Source organism: Drosophila sulfurigaster, chromosome 2L (assembly GCF_023558435.1).
Source record: "Drosophila sulfurigaster albostrigata strain 15112-1811.04 chromosome 2L, ASM2355843v2, whole genome shotgun sequence".
Classification (NCBI taxonomy): domain Eukaryota; kingdom Metazoa; phylum Arthropoda; class Insecta; order Diptera; family Drosophilidae; genus Drosophila; species Drosophila sulfurigaster.
In genome coordinates this window covers 20,797,882-20,812,993 of record NC_084881.1, presented here as the reverse complement: position 1 = coordinate 20,812,993, position 15,112 = coordinate 20,797,882, and the positions used below count along the sequence as shown (strand labels likewise).

Below are 15,112 nucleotides of genomic sequence, written 5' to 3'. Positions count from 1 at the left end.
TGAATATGAAATGAAGCGAGAGAATAATAGTTAAAAGTTCCTTGTTTCGGTGTTTGGTACGTAATGTGTATTTTTTACATAATACAGAGCGTTTTCAGTAAAAGTACATAATGTAAAATTTATGCTTCGAGCTTCTTATTGTTTAGAATACACATACATACATACATATTTAATTATTATATTTGATTTATTTATAAACACATTATTTATACTCGAACGCAGCAAACGTTTCCAAAGAAAATCAAAAAAATGCCATAAGCAAACAAATTGCATCTGAATCTGAATTACAATCGCAATTGCTGCAGATACAATTAATGTTGCACTATGCACGCAGATACAAATACTCAAATACTTAAAGATACTGTGTCTAAAGGGCGGTTAAAGTTGGCGCGTTGTTTCTTTTCGTTTTTTTTTAGTTGGGGCAAACAAAACATTCAAATGTGGACTTCAATTTGCAACATGGGGCGGGAAATGTGGAAATTTACATTAATACGTTTTTCTCATTTAACAATTTCATTTATGATTCTCTCTCATTAACAAATTTAATGCCTAGAAATGCGTATATAGTTTATAAATCTTGAATAATGACGCGGCCAAGTGTCGTGAATTGTCCCTATTATTTTGTATATATACTTGTAATGCCTTTCGCTTTCGGGTTTTTGTTTAAGGGGCGCCAACAACTTAACAGCTCAGTTCGATTCGGGTTTGACATTGCGTCTCAATATTGCTGCAGCCAGATCCTGTTTCATGGCCGCCTGATCACGCTGATCGGCCAGCGATTGTGTGCTTCGCAAGCCATTCACAATATCCTTGGTCTTGCCAAAGTAGATGGCATTCAGCGTATTGCGCATTTTGTTCTCCATCTCTTCGACCATTTTGCCAATGTTGGCGATATGCGGCGACGATTCGCTCACATTTGCATCCTGCTCCGTCTGTCGGGTCAACGAACCGCCCAAATTCATTGTGCCCGATCCCTGTTTATTTGTCTGCAGCCACAGCATTGCCGTCGACGTCAGTTTATAGTGCGCCGTCCTGCCCGTTGTCTTCTCCTGCACCTCCACCACGTGTATAGAGTCCCAGCAGCCGCGTATCATTTTACTGCCATCGCCCGCCTTTTTGATCAATATCACAGCGGCAAATCCATGATCCAAATCCCACAGATACACCGACGAGACGCCGCCCTCGTAGTACATTTCCCGGTACTGGTCGAACGCGTAGTTCGCTTCGATTTCCAGTTTACGCAAACGTTCCGATGGCATCTGGCCATCCTCCAGCGGTGGATAATAAGTGTTGGACCAGGGCGAACGATACGAGTCACCATCGCGATTGTAGTCGCACAGCAGATAGTCCTTGCCATGCTCCTTGTCTTTGGCGATTTTCAACGGTTGATCCACCGACGACAGCAGATCCTCACACAAATCGGGCGCCAAATCGATTAAATCAATCAGATTCTTTTCGATCTGTTGAGGCGGCAGTCGTCTCATAAGATCCAGTGCACAATCCATTTGCATTTCAGTCTACAAGACACAGCGAAAAGCATTTATGTTTGTTGTTTATATTTGAAATTGACTCATGTTGATATCCCCTTTACTCACAAACCACTCTCCCCTTTCCATTCAACAACCGGCACGCCACGAATACAACCATATATGGGCATACGTTTTAGGTCACAGGCCGATGGGCAAAAATTCTTGATACCGATTTGTCTCTTTTTGCGCACCATATGTGCACTTTCATGGTTATAGTGTCGCAGCAGGGCGGTCACCGCCGAAATAATTCGAATTTGTATTGATGTGATATCGTTTTGTATTACTCACCATTTTTTTATGTTGGGACTGTGACTGTGTGATTTCTTTTGATTTTTACGTCTCCTTTTTGCGCGTACTATTCTGCTTTGCAATCACTTGAGCCTCCTTGTTATTACTGTGTTGTTTTGCAATTTAATTATACCTTAAAACACACAACAATTAACACTTATAGATTAACGAAAATGCACAAACAATTCGTCAGATAAATAACAAAATTTGCACTTACTCGATTCGTCAGCACGTAACACAATGGCGTCTGACCATTCACAGGTTGCGTGCACAGCTAATCAGCTGTTTAGCATTTAGTGTGACCCGCGCGATACAGGCGTGTCAGTATCGATAATCCACTACGATAAGTTAGTACGATATGTATAACCAGCGATAGTATCGAGAGATATCAAGGCGTATCGAAATGGCTCGTTCGCGCGATATTAAGGCATTTGAATTTATGTCAGCTGCAGTTGAAGTAAATAAAACAATCGTGATTTTTTTCTTTTATTATATTTTAGCAACAAGTTTATTGAATTTAGATTTTTCGTTCATATACTTTTTATGCTCATTATCTGTTTTCCCCATTTCCATGCTGTGTGAGTTTTTGTTACAATGCGTTTTTTTTTCTGTGAGTTTTTTCTTTTATATGTTTTGTTTTGTATAGCTTAGATTTTATATTTTACACAAAAGTTTATGCCATAATCGTAAATTTTTTAATCCGAATCGTCGTTAAAAATATATTTAAGCCGTTTTTGTCTTAAATGTTTCTTTCGCTTGCACATATTCCAGATACCATATACATATATGTTGAAATCATACGCACAGAGTGTGAAAATACAGTTTACTTAGTTACACCCTTTCTCCAATTTGGTTTTCATTTATATACACATGTATAGCCAAATACAAATGTATGCGTTTGTGGGTGTTCTTGAGATTGTTGTTCTTCAATAACCATAAACTTAGTCAATTTTAATATTTTTTGTATTTTTTGTTTTTTTTTTTTGGTTTTTAAGTTTGTTTTGTTATTTTTATATATTTTTAATTAGGTGTATACTTTGACCATATAAATGTAAAATCTCAGACTTTAATTTTTAACTAAAGTGCACTACATACAGAATGTTGTTTTGTTGAGTGAAACGTAAACTAAATTGAATGCTAAATCGTAGATCGTACAATTGTTAAGAGATATAAGTTATGTAAAAATGAAATAGTCTGGAAAATAATTTGCATATGAAATTAATTATTTTCTAATTTTCAAATAAATGTACAAGTACGTAAATATAATTTGTATTTCTTTTGAAGTTCAATATTTCGGCTAATTAAGTAAATATTTATTTAGTTATGCATATTTGCATTTTATAGACAATTTGCCAATACTCGTTATACAAAAAAAAAACTAAACTGAAAAATCATAAGCGGTTTTCATGTATTTTCATTTTCCATTTCCATTTCAATTATTCATTTCGTATTTTTTTTTCTCGTATTTCATTAATTATGCAACATTTTTTTGTTTATCAACGCATCGACAATCAAATGTAATCACAGTTTTATGTTTTCCTTCTTTATATAAACTCATTTTCATTTAGCTATTTATTTCACTATTTTGTGTCAGTGTGTATGAGTGTCTGTGTGTGTTTGCGTGTGTGTGTGTGTGTGTTGGTGTTGCTTGATGTTGTTGTTGTTGTTGTGATGTGTTCTGTGGGTTGATACTAACATAAGATTCCAATAAACAAGTAGACAATATAAGTATTTACTTGAATGTATCAAAAACTCACCATTCTCTTCTCACCCAGCTAAATCCCATGCCAAACTCTTTTCTTTTGTCTTTTCTTATGAACAATCTTCAATATTTTTTGCCATTCGTTTTTGTTTGTTTTAGTTTTTTAGTTGATTAATACTATTACGTATTTAGAAAACTTTAAGAATATTGCACAACTTTGAAATTGTTGACTTTGACGGTCGTTTTCTTTGCTTGATTTTTAAAAATATTTCATTTAATATTTAATACCTGAGTTGTTCATAATCCATTTTGCATGATTATTACATCGTTTATCATTTATTCATTAATGTTAATACATATCGAAAAAATGTTGTTTTCCTTTTCTTTTTGGTTTTTGGTTTTTGTATTAAATGCATGTATACATCGTCGTGAGTCTTCATAATGCCCTGAGTTTGCTCCAATCGGATTTATTTTCATTTTCATATTCATTTTTAAAAACTATTCTCGTTTTTCGTTTTTAAATTTATAACTTATAGGCATGTATATTCTATACATCGTATAAGTAAGTTTTTTTTTTAGTTTTAGCGTACATTCTTATTATGTGGACTGTCTTGAATATTTCTTTTGCTCATTCCTTAAAAATAAAATTAAACCTTTTTGTTTTTTGTAATTTCCCATTTTGAATGCATTAATTTTGCACACTTTGCAGTTCAGCACATTGCTCAAATTTTCATTGTTTAATTTATGTGCATGTGTAACTCAAGTTCTGTTGCAATATTTCCACTTTTGAAACCAAAAAAAGGAAATTAAATTAAATTCATTTTGCCAGTAACTGAATCATTCTAAAGTCACACCAAATTTGCCAAATATTTGGCAATTGTAGTCTAACATTTCATTCATTCAATCATTTTTATTTTATGTTATATTTTATGCCGAAAAATTTGTACGTTTTCTCATAATATATTTGTTAATTTAATTTAATTTAACTGCTAAATTTTGTATTACCTGAAATTTTGTACTTGTCATTGTTCCAAAAGTTTTTTGTATAGCTTGCTTTAATTTTTTTTTACTTTTTTTTCATATATTTTTCATTTATGTGTGACCTACATTTAAATATAATGAAATAAATGAAAAGTTAAGGAAACCAATAAAATATTTAATTTAATTTGTACTCGCTTCGATTTTCGTTTAGACAAATTTACAACAACTTGATTTACACATTTAGAGAAAGGGGAAAGAGAGACGAGTGTGAGTGTGTGTGTGTGTGTGGAACACCGATTTCACAGGGTATAAATCTAATATATATGTTATGTATATATACATATATAGGTATACATGTATGTGTATGTATACTGCTGAACTGTTTGTTTCGCTTAGGCCTAAACACATTTTGCATTACTCTGTTTTTCAATTGTTAATTACTATTTTTTTTTAATTCTTTCGATATACTTAAGTGTGTGTTTCCGTGTGCTAAAAAAAAGAACTGAAAATTGAAATTATAATTATTATAAATTTTGTTCGAATTTAGAGCCAATTAAAATTGCCAATTGTTTGTATTTTTTTTTTTTTTTGGTTTTTAACATTTATTTAGTTGCATTAATTTAGCATTTACGTAAATATATATTTATGTATATATATTGTGTGTGTGTGTGTGTGTGTTTGTGTATTATAAATTTAGTTTTTAAACATAAACATTAAAAATTAAAAAGTGGAAACAAGCCAATTTTTGTTGTTGTTGTTGTTGTTGTGATGATTAAACAAATTTAAATTGTACAACATAAAAGGTAATGTTTAAAATAAAATAATATATTATATTTTTTACATACATTTTGACACTTAAATTTATTTCAATTTCAATTTCAGCTTCTTGATATTTCATTTTATAGTTATTTCAAATAACTTGGATATTTCGTAAAGGAAAAAACTCTCGAAATTAAAATCGCAGAATCCTACGATTTGTTCTATTTTCATTTTCGTTTTCGTTTTGTTTTTGTTTCTTTGTATTTCTTTTGAGCAAATTAACAAAATAAGGAAAACTCGAATTGAAATTGTTGTGTATGCTTGATATAAGTACAATTGGCTTGTTATTGTTGTTGTTGTTGTTGAAGAGGTTGTTGTTGTTGTTGTTGTTTCTTTCACTTTTCTGTTATTCAACTAAATATTAATAGAATAGAAAACAAGTACTAACAAAAATATATAACAAAAATTACTTACAACGATCGCTATTTATGTGTGTGTGTTTTGCTTTTTTCATTTTGTTTCATCAAATTTATAGCATAATTTTTTCATTTTCATTTGCATAATTTGTATTTTATTTTGTTTAAACTTAGCATTTTGTACCTGTGCACATTACACATATTCAAGTTTTACAATGTTGTTTTGTTTTGTTTTTTTACTTTCGTTTAATATATTTCTTATAAATTAATTTATACAACTGAAAATTAAGGAAAATTAAAACAATTATAAACACAAAAATTACATATATGATACATACACAAGTTTGTTTTTAGCATTTTTTGTTTTCATTATTAAATTTCTTCAATATTTTTTTGTTTTTATTATGTACATTAAAAGTGTTGTTTTTTTTTTGCGTTTGAAAATGTATTTAGCTTGTTTTCTGCCTTCGACTCACTTCAAATGAAATCGATCGATAAAGTGTTATCGATAAATTCCATTGAAGTGAGTTGGCAGCATTTTTTTTTGTAACTTTTAACGCTCTAAATGCAAAATGGCGACATTTGTGTTTTGTTGTTAAATTTAGATATTTCTTATGCAATCATCTTTTGTTTTGTTTTGTTTTCTCTTTTCGCTTCGTTTCGTGTTTCACTTACATTTTGTAGTTGTGTGCAAACATATTTTACAAAGAAATTATTTTAGGCCGCTTTTGTCGAAAGTTGGGCCTAAAATTATCATTATTTTTATAATTTTTATTAGCTGAACGCTATAAATAAATATTTATGCAAAGTTTTGCGTAATTTTCATTTATATATTCTGCGAGTGCCAAATGTGGTTTTCGTGTTAAGTTTTACATAAAAATATGTTTGTAATTTTGTTTTTGTTTTCCCCATTTTTTTGTTTTTTGTTTTTTGTGTTGTTTGTTAATATTTAGCCGAAAGTTTAAGCCTAAAATTGTTTATGTTAATGCTTATATGCATGCGACGAAATTCTTTAAGAAAGAATTTCCATTTAAATAATTTGAATTCAATTTTCGTGTGTTTGTTTTTTTTTACATTTGTTTTGTTTTTATAACCATTGGGTTTCGCTTTCGTGAATTGAATTGTGAATTTAATATAGGTTTTTTGTTAATTTAAATTTCAATTTCAATTCTTAGTTATGTTATGTTTTTATGCTTTATGTTTTTTGGCTGTCAACAAAATTTGTTTGAACAGTTACGCGTAGCTCTAGCAAAAGTATACCGTTATTTACCGTTATTTTACGATTAATTTGTGAAATTTATTTTAGTTCTCATAATTTTTATAGCCTTAAAATAATTTCTTTGTATTTTGTTGTTGTTTACATATTTAGTTAATATAATGTGTGTGTGTGTTTTTTTTTTGTTTTTTGTTTTTGCCTCATTTAGTTGCTTTGCCGAAAATTATGTATACACATTTTTCCTTATTTGCCTCTACACATACATAGTAAAATTTTTCTCGATATTTTTAATATTTTTTTTTGTTTTTGTTTTCGTTTTTGTCGTATAGTTATTTATAGTTATAGCCAAAGAATTTGCTGTAATGTTTACATTAAATGTGTGTGTGTGTTTTTTTTTGTTTTGTGTGTGTGTGTGTGTAATTTAGCGCATATTTACAAAAACCTATCTAAAAAAAGTATCTGCCAAAGTTTTTTTCTTCTAATTTTATAAGGATTTACTCAAGTTTGTTGTTGTTGTTTTTGTAAATATTTCGAAATTATAAGCCAAAAGGTGTGTGTGGGTGTATGTGTGTGTGTGTTAGCGTCTCTGTGTGTGTGTGTGTCACCATTTTACAAACGAAATTAAAATTGCATTTAGTATTAAGTTGTAAGTTTTCATTTCTCATTTTGTTTCATTTCGAATATTACGAGTATGCGCAGTCTATGGGGACCCATTGAGGTAGTTTAGTTAACTATTGCAGTTCGATATTGTTGCTATTGCATGTGTGTATTGGTGTGTGTGTGTGTGTTGGTGTGTTGGTGTGTGTGCAAGTTGTCTTTTGCATATTACGTAAGATTAGTCATCATCATTATTATTAAGGAGTTAAGAACTAAACAAAAAATCTACTAAGAACTAAAGCTGTTTTGTAGCATCTTCAAATTAGCTTGACTTGTTGACTATTATTATTGATGTTTTCTTGTTTGTTTGTTTGTTTGTTGCAGTAAACACATAATAATAATAAAAAACAAAGAGGTAGTTTCTGAGGTATATGAGTTCCTGAGTTTGATTTCCATACATACAATTAAGTTGCAGTACATAAGTCTAAACATAGTCGTTATATAAAACTAAGCTCTAATTCAAAAGAAACCTAAAAAATTAATTTACTTTGTATTATGTTGTATACACACAATATATTATCATTATTATTATTATAATAATTGTTATTGTTAAAAAACGAAAATGTAATGTAATTTCTCTTGTTTTCAATTGAGCAGCATACCCACAAATGCCACGCCCCCCATTCGCACAGCATGGGCGATGAGTGCAACAACAACGTACTTAAAAAATAATATGTAATTCAGACTCCAGAGAACGTTGCTGAGAGACAAATCGCTGCTTGCGAATGGAACGTGGTTGGGTTGCTTGGGGGATGCAGAAGGAGGGGAAGGAGAAGGGGGGGTGGGATTATTATTATTAATAATAAATTTGTTATTTTCATCTTTCGTTTTAAAGTAAATTATTGCAATTAATTACGTTTATCATAATTTGTTTCATTAAATGTTTTTCTTTCATTTTGTTGTTGATTTGTTTTGTTGTTTTGCTGTTCGAGTTATATACGGTTAGTTAGTTAAGTTTAGTGTGTTAAGCATGCGGGAAAACCATACAATATTATTAGTTTAATTATTACAAAAATAAAGAAAACAAAAACTTTGCAACGCCAAACGTGGTTTGAACGTTGCACATCACAGAACAAACTGGTTTTTGGGGTAGATTACGTAAGTAAGAACGGGAGGGGGGAAATGTGTGTGTACGTGTATGTGTGTGTGTGTGTCGGCGGCGCTCTCTGCGATTCTCAAAAATCGTTGAGAGCATGTTTAACATTTGATATATGTAACTAGATCTTTAACATTTGGCTATTTGCTTAAATCATTCCGTTGAATACTATTTGAGTGTTTGTGTGTGTGTGTTTGTTTATTTGTTTTTAACTATTGTTTATGTGTGTGTGTGTTTTTATCACCCTGTAGTTTATGTAAAAGAAAAACTTGCACTATTGTGTCCAATATGTAAAAAGGGAAACTTAAACATGAACATAAACCCTAATCTTGTTTTTTTTTTTTTTGCAAGCAACTTTTGGCGAGCCTAAGTGTTCCTACATATGCGCTTAATATTTATATATATAATATATATATATGCTAGATCCTACATCAATATTATATCATTTTACAACTGATCCTTAAACTGTGTGTTGGTGTGTGTGTGTGTGCATGTGTGTGTGTGTTTGTATTTACAGTGCCTGACACGCCCATTTGCGTTTATTTAAGGCGTTTACAACAAGATTTCTCAGATTATTTTTACAGCATTTTCATCGTGTTGTTGTTGTTTTTTGTTTTTGTTTCTTACTTGTACAAAAATCATAAAAGCCGAAAGAACTGAATTTTGAATTTAAGAAAAGTTTTTCATTTTTTTTTGTTTTTTTTTTGTGGTTCGTGGGGTAAAATCATAATTTTCTTTTCTTTTTTGGTTATGAAAAATGTTTTCCAAAGGTGTGCCAAAAGTGTTTTTGATTTTGAATTTTTGTTTTTGTAATTCTTTTTGTTTGCTGTAATTATTGCTGTTTTCTGTTCTGTTTTGTTGTTGTTTCTTAATTGTTTGTTGCTTTTCATTCAAGTTTGTTGAGAACGTTTTTGAGTGGTTTTTCTTTTTATAACAAGTTTCTCGTTTTTTGCATTTCTTTTACTATCTTTAATTGTTTACTTTGTTTTTTTTTTTATTTAAATATATACGTTTTTATTTTAGATTTTATTCTTTAGGTTTTCTTTATAAAATTTCACTAATAGTTGTTTAATTAATTTACTTTTGTTTATAGGCACCCAATTTACCAATTGTTTATATATTTATTTTTACTTCTGTTGCTTGAATGTTGAAATTAAAAACATAAGAATTTTCCTTTTTTGTTTTTTTTTTTGCATTTGGATTTGGCCAAAAGTTGTGCGTGAGTTTCGATTGTTCAAATTTTGAGGCCCTAAATGGTGAAAAGAAAACAGAAATGAAAAATGTAATGTAAATTAAAAACGTTGTTGTTTAAAAGCAATGTGAACGCACAGCATGGGGGCGTGGCAGCCAACTGCATTTTGCTGTCATTGTATTATATAAATTTAATAAAATTATTTACAAAAAACTAGACAAACAAAATGCCAAATTGGCTGACGACGCAGGCGATTTTTTAATGCTTTCTTTCGATTTCAATATTTTATGTTTTGTTTTTGTTTTTATACTATTTATTTATTGCAGGTACTTGTGGTTGCGGTTTTGTTGCTATTGTTGCTTTGTAGTTTGTTGTTGCTGTTTTTTGGTTTTTTGTTTTTGTTTTTGTTGTAGTTGTTTTGTAGTTTGTAGTTTATAGTTGTTGATTTGCAGCTATTTAAATTCAGTTAAGTATTTATTTTGTATTTTCATTCTCGTTTTTTTTCTTCTTCCTTTTTTGTTTCGTTTTTGTTTTTGTTTTTGTTTAATGTTTGATTTGAGGCAACTTTGCAGTGTTTTTAAAAAAAAAATGAAATACTTTCTTCAAAAAAATAATAAATATATATGTTTGTGTTAAGTATATTAAAAACAATTATATTTTCAGCTACCAATCAAAAACGTTCAAACTTTTTTTGTTTTGTGCAAGCATAACTATTTTCATATTTCTTTCTTTTCATATTTTATTTTCGCTCATTTAGCTCATTCGACCCTTTGCCTGATGAAAGCAAAGCGAGTCTAGTGAGTTTGTTTCATTTTCCGTTTCTTTTTTCATTCACTATTCTTTTTGTTGAGACGATTTCTTAGCACACTGAAAACGATTTTTCAGCCGGATTTGTGTTATAGACTCTTTCTTCTAATAAATTAAAAATATTTATATTTTCATTTTTCGCTAGCATTGTTGTTGTTGTTGTTGGTCTGTTTTTGTCGAAGAAAAAAGGAATCAAAAATAATAAACATCAAAAGAACATCAAATACTGCCTTTGTGTACTTGTGTGTTGTGTGTGTGTGTGTGTGTTTGTTGTGTGCATAAAGTTAGTATTTAGTTATAGTTAGTTATAGTAGACATTTTTGCCCAAGCGATTTGCTTGGGACTTGCATTTTTTTTGTTATAGGTGGTCTCCGAGGGCAACGACAGTTGCAACAGTAGTCATTCTTCTTCTTCTTCATCATCATCATTTTCGTAGCGCGTAACGTAAACTTCTTCTTCTTTCTCTTTGTAAATCACTCAATCACTCTCTATCAATTAATCAATCAATTTGTTGAATTGTGGCATTCAATTCGTTATAGGTTTTTGGTTTTTCATTTTTTTTGTTGTGGGCGGGTGGGGGCTTCTTCCTCTTCTTCTTCGTCTTCTACTTCTCTCTTCTTCTCATTTACTGCTCATTCACATCCACATTGACCTTGGGCGTAGAGGTCAAAGCGGGCGCTTCATGGGCCATCATCAACATTTGGCTGGTGGGCGTGGACGTGGGCGTGCGCTGCATTTCAACAGGCTCATCGATGGGCATCACAGCGGCAGCTGCATAATGATGCTGCTGCTGTTGTTCGTCGTCTTCTTCGTCTTCGGGTTCGCTGTCCGACAACGGTTCGATCTTTGGCTCAACAACAACAAGCTCCGACTCGGGCTCATCGATATCCATGGCTGTGGCCTTCGGCAACGCTTCGTTGCCGCTCAAATCAGCCTCGGCTTCGGCATCGCTGCCTTCATCGGTGGTGGTTGATGTTTCGCCCGTTGTTGTTGTTGTTGTCGCCGTTGTTGTTGATGTCGTCGTCGTCGTCGTGTTCGCTGTTGTGTTTGCCGTTGTGTCCATCGCTTCGGCTTCTGCTTCAGCTTCGGCTCGTTCGCGTTGCTGCTGTTCGGCTGCCATGGCTGCTTTGATTTGCATTGCGATCTCTTGATGCTCAAAGCTTAGCAGACCCGCAGCTGCTGCTGCAGTCGCTGCTGCTGCCGCTGCCGCAGCCGCTGCCGCTGTCGCCGTCGTTGTTGTTGTTTCGCCCATTTCTCCTGCTCCTCCTGCTCCTCCCATGCCCATTACGCCCCCCTGTTCGCCGCCCGCTACCTCAGTGCATGCCATCGCATCGCGTCGCTGCATGCACTTCTCCAATGCCATTTTGAGTGATTTACGTTTACGCTGCTTCGCCGCCTCCTTGTGCGCGCTCATGACTACTGCTGCCGCTGCCGTTGCGGCCGCTTCCTATGGTGAATGATTCGCGGCCGCCGCTGCCGCCGCCGCTGCTGCCACATGCGCCGGCGCAATTGTTGCGCCCGCCGCCAAACCAATCTCCTGCTTGTGCTCCCGTGCAATGTGCCGCCGCACCGTGTTGTTGCGTGTGAAGGTCCGTTCGCAGAAGGGGCAGGGCACCCGGATGCCCTGATGCCGCTGCCGGATGTGTGCTCGCAGATTCGTCTCGTAGCCGTAAAGGCGATCGCAGTACAAACACTTCAGCTTCTTCCCGTCCGCTGTGTTCACGCTGTTCTTGTTGTTCATCTTGGTGGCATTCCACACGTTCAACATGTCAGCGGGTGCAATCGATGCGGCCAAATTGCCCGACAGCGATCCGTCCGCATTCTTCAGGTTCTCCAGCAGCGCATTCGGTGTGGTCGACGAGGTGTTCGAGTTGGCGGGTGGCGGCGAATAGTTTGAGTTCTCCAATTTCACACGCAAATCCTCGGCACCATTCTGCAAAAGTATCGAAAGGAAATTTGAGCTTGATGCATCTGATTTTCGATTGCGTATATGAGGGTATCCTACATCGGTTGACTCGTCCATCAGTTCGCGTTCATCGTCATTAGCCTCGTTGGCGCTGCCATTGTTGCGTTCCGATTTCACAATCCGATCCAGGCCGCTCGGCGCATTTCCATTGCCGGCCGTAGTGCTGGGACTGTGGTTCTCATACCTGCTGCAATAGTGTATTGATTAGAGCGTTAGCAATCCATTTACAACAAATAGAGTAGAAAAAATAGTAAGCGCATTTGACTTATTGAGACCCTTTTACACCTTTCCCTGCAGTACTATATTTGAATCACAATATAAGAGTTTTACAATATAAAAATCACGAAAACTATCAAGCTCATTTGACTTATTGAGACCCTTTTACACCTTTCTCAGCAATACTATATTTGAATCGCACTATATCACAAAAACTATCAAACACATTCGACTTGGTGAGACCCTTTACGTATTTCTCAGCAATACTATATTCGAATCACAATATAAATAGAGAGATTTACAATATAAAAATCACAAAAACTAACAAGCACACTAAACTTATTAAGACCCTTGTACACCTTCCTCAGCAGAACTATATTTGAATTACAATATAAATAGAAGTAATAGTGAGATCATTTCACTATGAGAGATTTACAATATAAAAATCACAAAAACTATCAGCACACTAGACTTATTGAGACCCTTTCACATCTTTCTCAGCAATACTATATTTGAATCAGAATCAGAAATAGAAGAAGCAGCGAGATGATTCCACTTATATATAAATTGATAATGAAATTACGACTACAGAATTAAAAGTTAGCATATTTGACTTTGCAAGACCCTTTCTACTTCTTCCAACAATACTGTCTAGATACAATCATATCACAAGTGACATAGAAGTAAAAGTGAGCACAAATTTATAAAAAGGAACTATAAGGTGGGTACATTGAACTTTGCGAGACCCTTTACTAATTTTGTGATCCATGTAAGAAATTTATCCAAATCATTGTTGGACATCTCTTATTCCTTTGTGAAGGGCACGATATATGTTTAAAATCGAAGCACTGAAGAACTATACAAGTCAGAACATTTGACTGCGTGAGACCCTGTACACAATTTGTTGAACTACATTCACTTATATCACAGTCGAGCTTATTTCACTTTACACATCTTTGAATTGCACTATTCAAATGTAAGATTTTTTATCACACTTTTCGTTTGAAAGTGTTGAAAAATTGAAAAGGAAATATTCAAGCTGGGAAACTGTTTCATCATAATCCATATACAATTTGTTACTGTATATATATTTTTAATGCATTTATAATTTGTAACGCATATATATTATTATATATAATATAAGCTTAATATGTGTACTGTCAAACGTAGTCATAAAACGAAGGTATTTAGGATGTGTGGATGGGATGGGCTTAAATTGTGAAATAAAATCGAGCAAAGTGAAAGGCAAGATTAAATGTGAGTATTGCCAGCACATTTAGTGATATTGGTCCTTAAATTCTCAGAGATATTGGTGCATATAAACGGAACTGTTCTTACATCCTCAACTATCAACGAAGTGTACTACTTTTTGTTTACTAGGCACAACAAAAGTCCGCCGACTTACCTGGACTGTGGCGAGGCGCGTTCCGAGTGCATGGTGTCCGCCTCGGTGGGCGCTGTCGAGCTGGCGCTGGACGAGGGTCGATGGTAGGGTTGCTTGTTGATGGGGCTGGGGCACTCGGAGGAGTTCTTGGAGCCATCGCGGAGGACGCTGCCGCGCAGCTCCTGCTCGGCATAGGGACTGCGGAGGGCGCGCTTGCGAAGCGGTTCGTTGAAGGACATGGGACGGTGGTACATGGGCGGCACATAGGCCATGCCCAGCTGTGAGCTGCTGCTGGGATGCATCAGCGAATCGCACTCTTGCTTCAGACTGCCCGTTGAACCGCCGCCCAAATGCATGGCGGCGCCAGCGCCGCTGCCACTCAGACTGATCGGTCCATTGTTGCCGCCAAGATGAACGCCATTGCCACCGCTGCCGCCGCCGCTGCCGCTGCCAACGCCGGCGCCAGCGCTGAGTGGACCAACGCCAGCAACAGAGCCGCTAATGATGTTGCCACCAGCGCTGCCGCAACGATCCAAGGCGCCAGCACTTGTGGCCAATGCACTGAGACCGCTGGCGGCCACACTTGCCGCTGCAGCCATGCCACCAGCGGCTGCCATGCCGCTGAGGGCGCCGGCCAGGCTCAAGCCATTGTTGCCGGAAATGCCAGGGCTGTTGTTGCTTCCACTGTTGTTGTTGTTGTTGTTGCCGCCAATGCCAATGGCAACGCCGCTGCTGCCGCTTAAACTGTTGCGCATGCTGCGACGACCCGTCGGCGAATCGAGCGGCGAACTGTCGCCGCCCATGTGTTGTTGTTGCGCCTGTTGCGCCGCCAAGCGACCCGTCTCAGTGGACAGTCCTTTGACCTGAAGAGAAGCAAGAGTGTAAGACAAAGTATTTCAATGG

General features: G+C 35.0%; 2 protein-coding genes across 3 annotated transcripts in view; both read right to left on the bottom strand.

Moving 5' to 3' along the window:
* Positions 1-373: 373 nt before the first annotated feature.
* LOC133839303 (F-actin-capping protein subunit beta) lies at positions 374-2,053 on the bottom strand. Of its 2 annotated transcripts, XM_062270733.1 has the most exons (3): positions 2,035-2,053; positions 1,818-1,950; positions 374-1,517 (listed from the first exon to the last, which is right to left on the bottom strand). In XM_062270733.1, the coding sequence occupies exons 2-3, from the start codon at positions 1,818-1,820 to the stop codon at positions 690-692; spliced, it is 831 nt and encodes a 276-aa protein (XP_062126717.1). In that variant the 5' UTR covers positions 1,821-1,950; positions 2,035-2,053; the 3' UTR covers positions 374-689. The 2 variants fall into 2 exon arrangements, with proteins under 2 accessions (XP_062126717.1, XP_062126726.1); XM_062270742.1 differs by lacking the exon at positions 2,035-2,053 and having other exon boundaries at positions 1,818-1,966.
* Positions 2,054-4,060: 2,007 nt separating this feature from the next.
* LOC133839274 (zinc finger protein chinmo) overlaps positions 4,061-15,112 on the bottom strand; it is a 69,059-nt gene continuing 58,007 nt past the window's right edge. The window contains 3 exon segments of the mRNA XM_062270701.1: positions 4,061-12,576; positions 12,649-12,796; positions 14,231-15,072. Of these exon segments, the coding sequence (XP_062126685.1) occupies positions 11,269-12,576; positions 12,649-12,796; positions 14,231-15,072 (2,298 nt within the window). The 3' untranslated portion in view covers positions 4,061-11,268.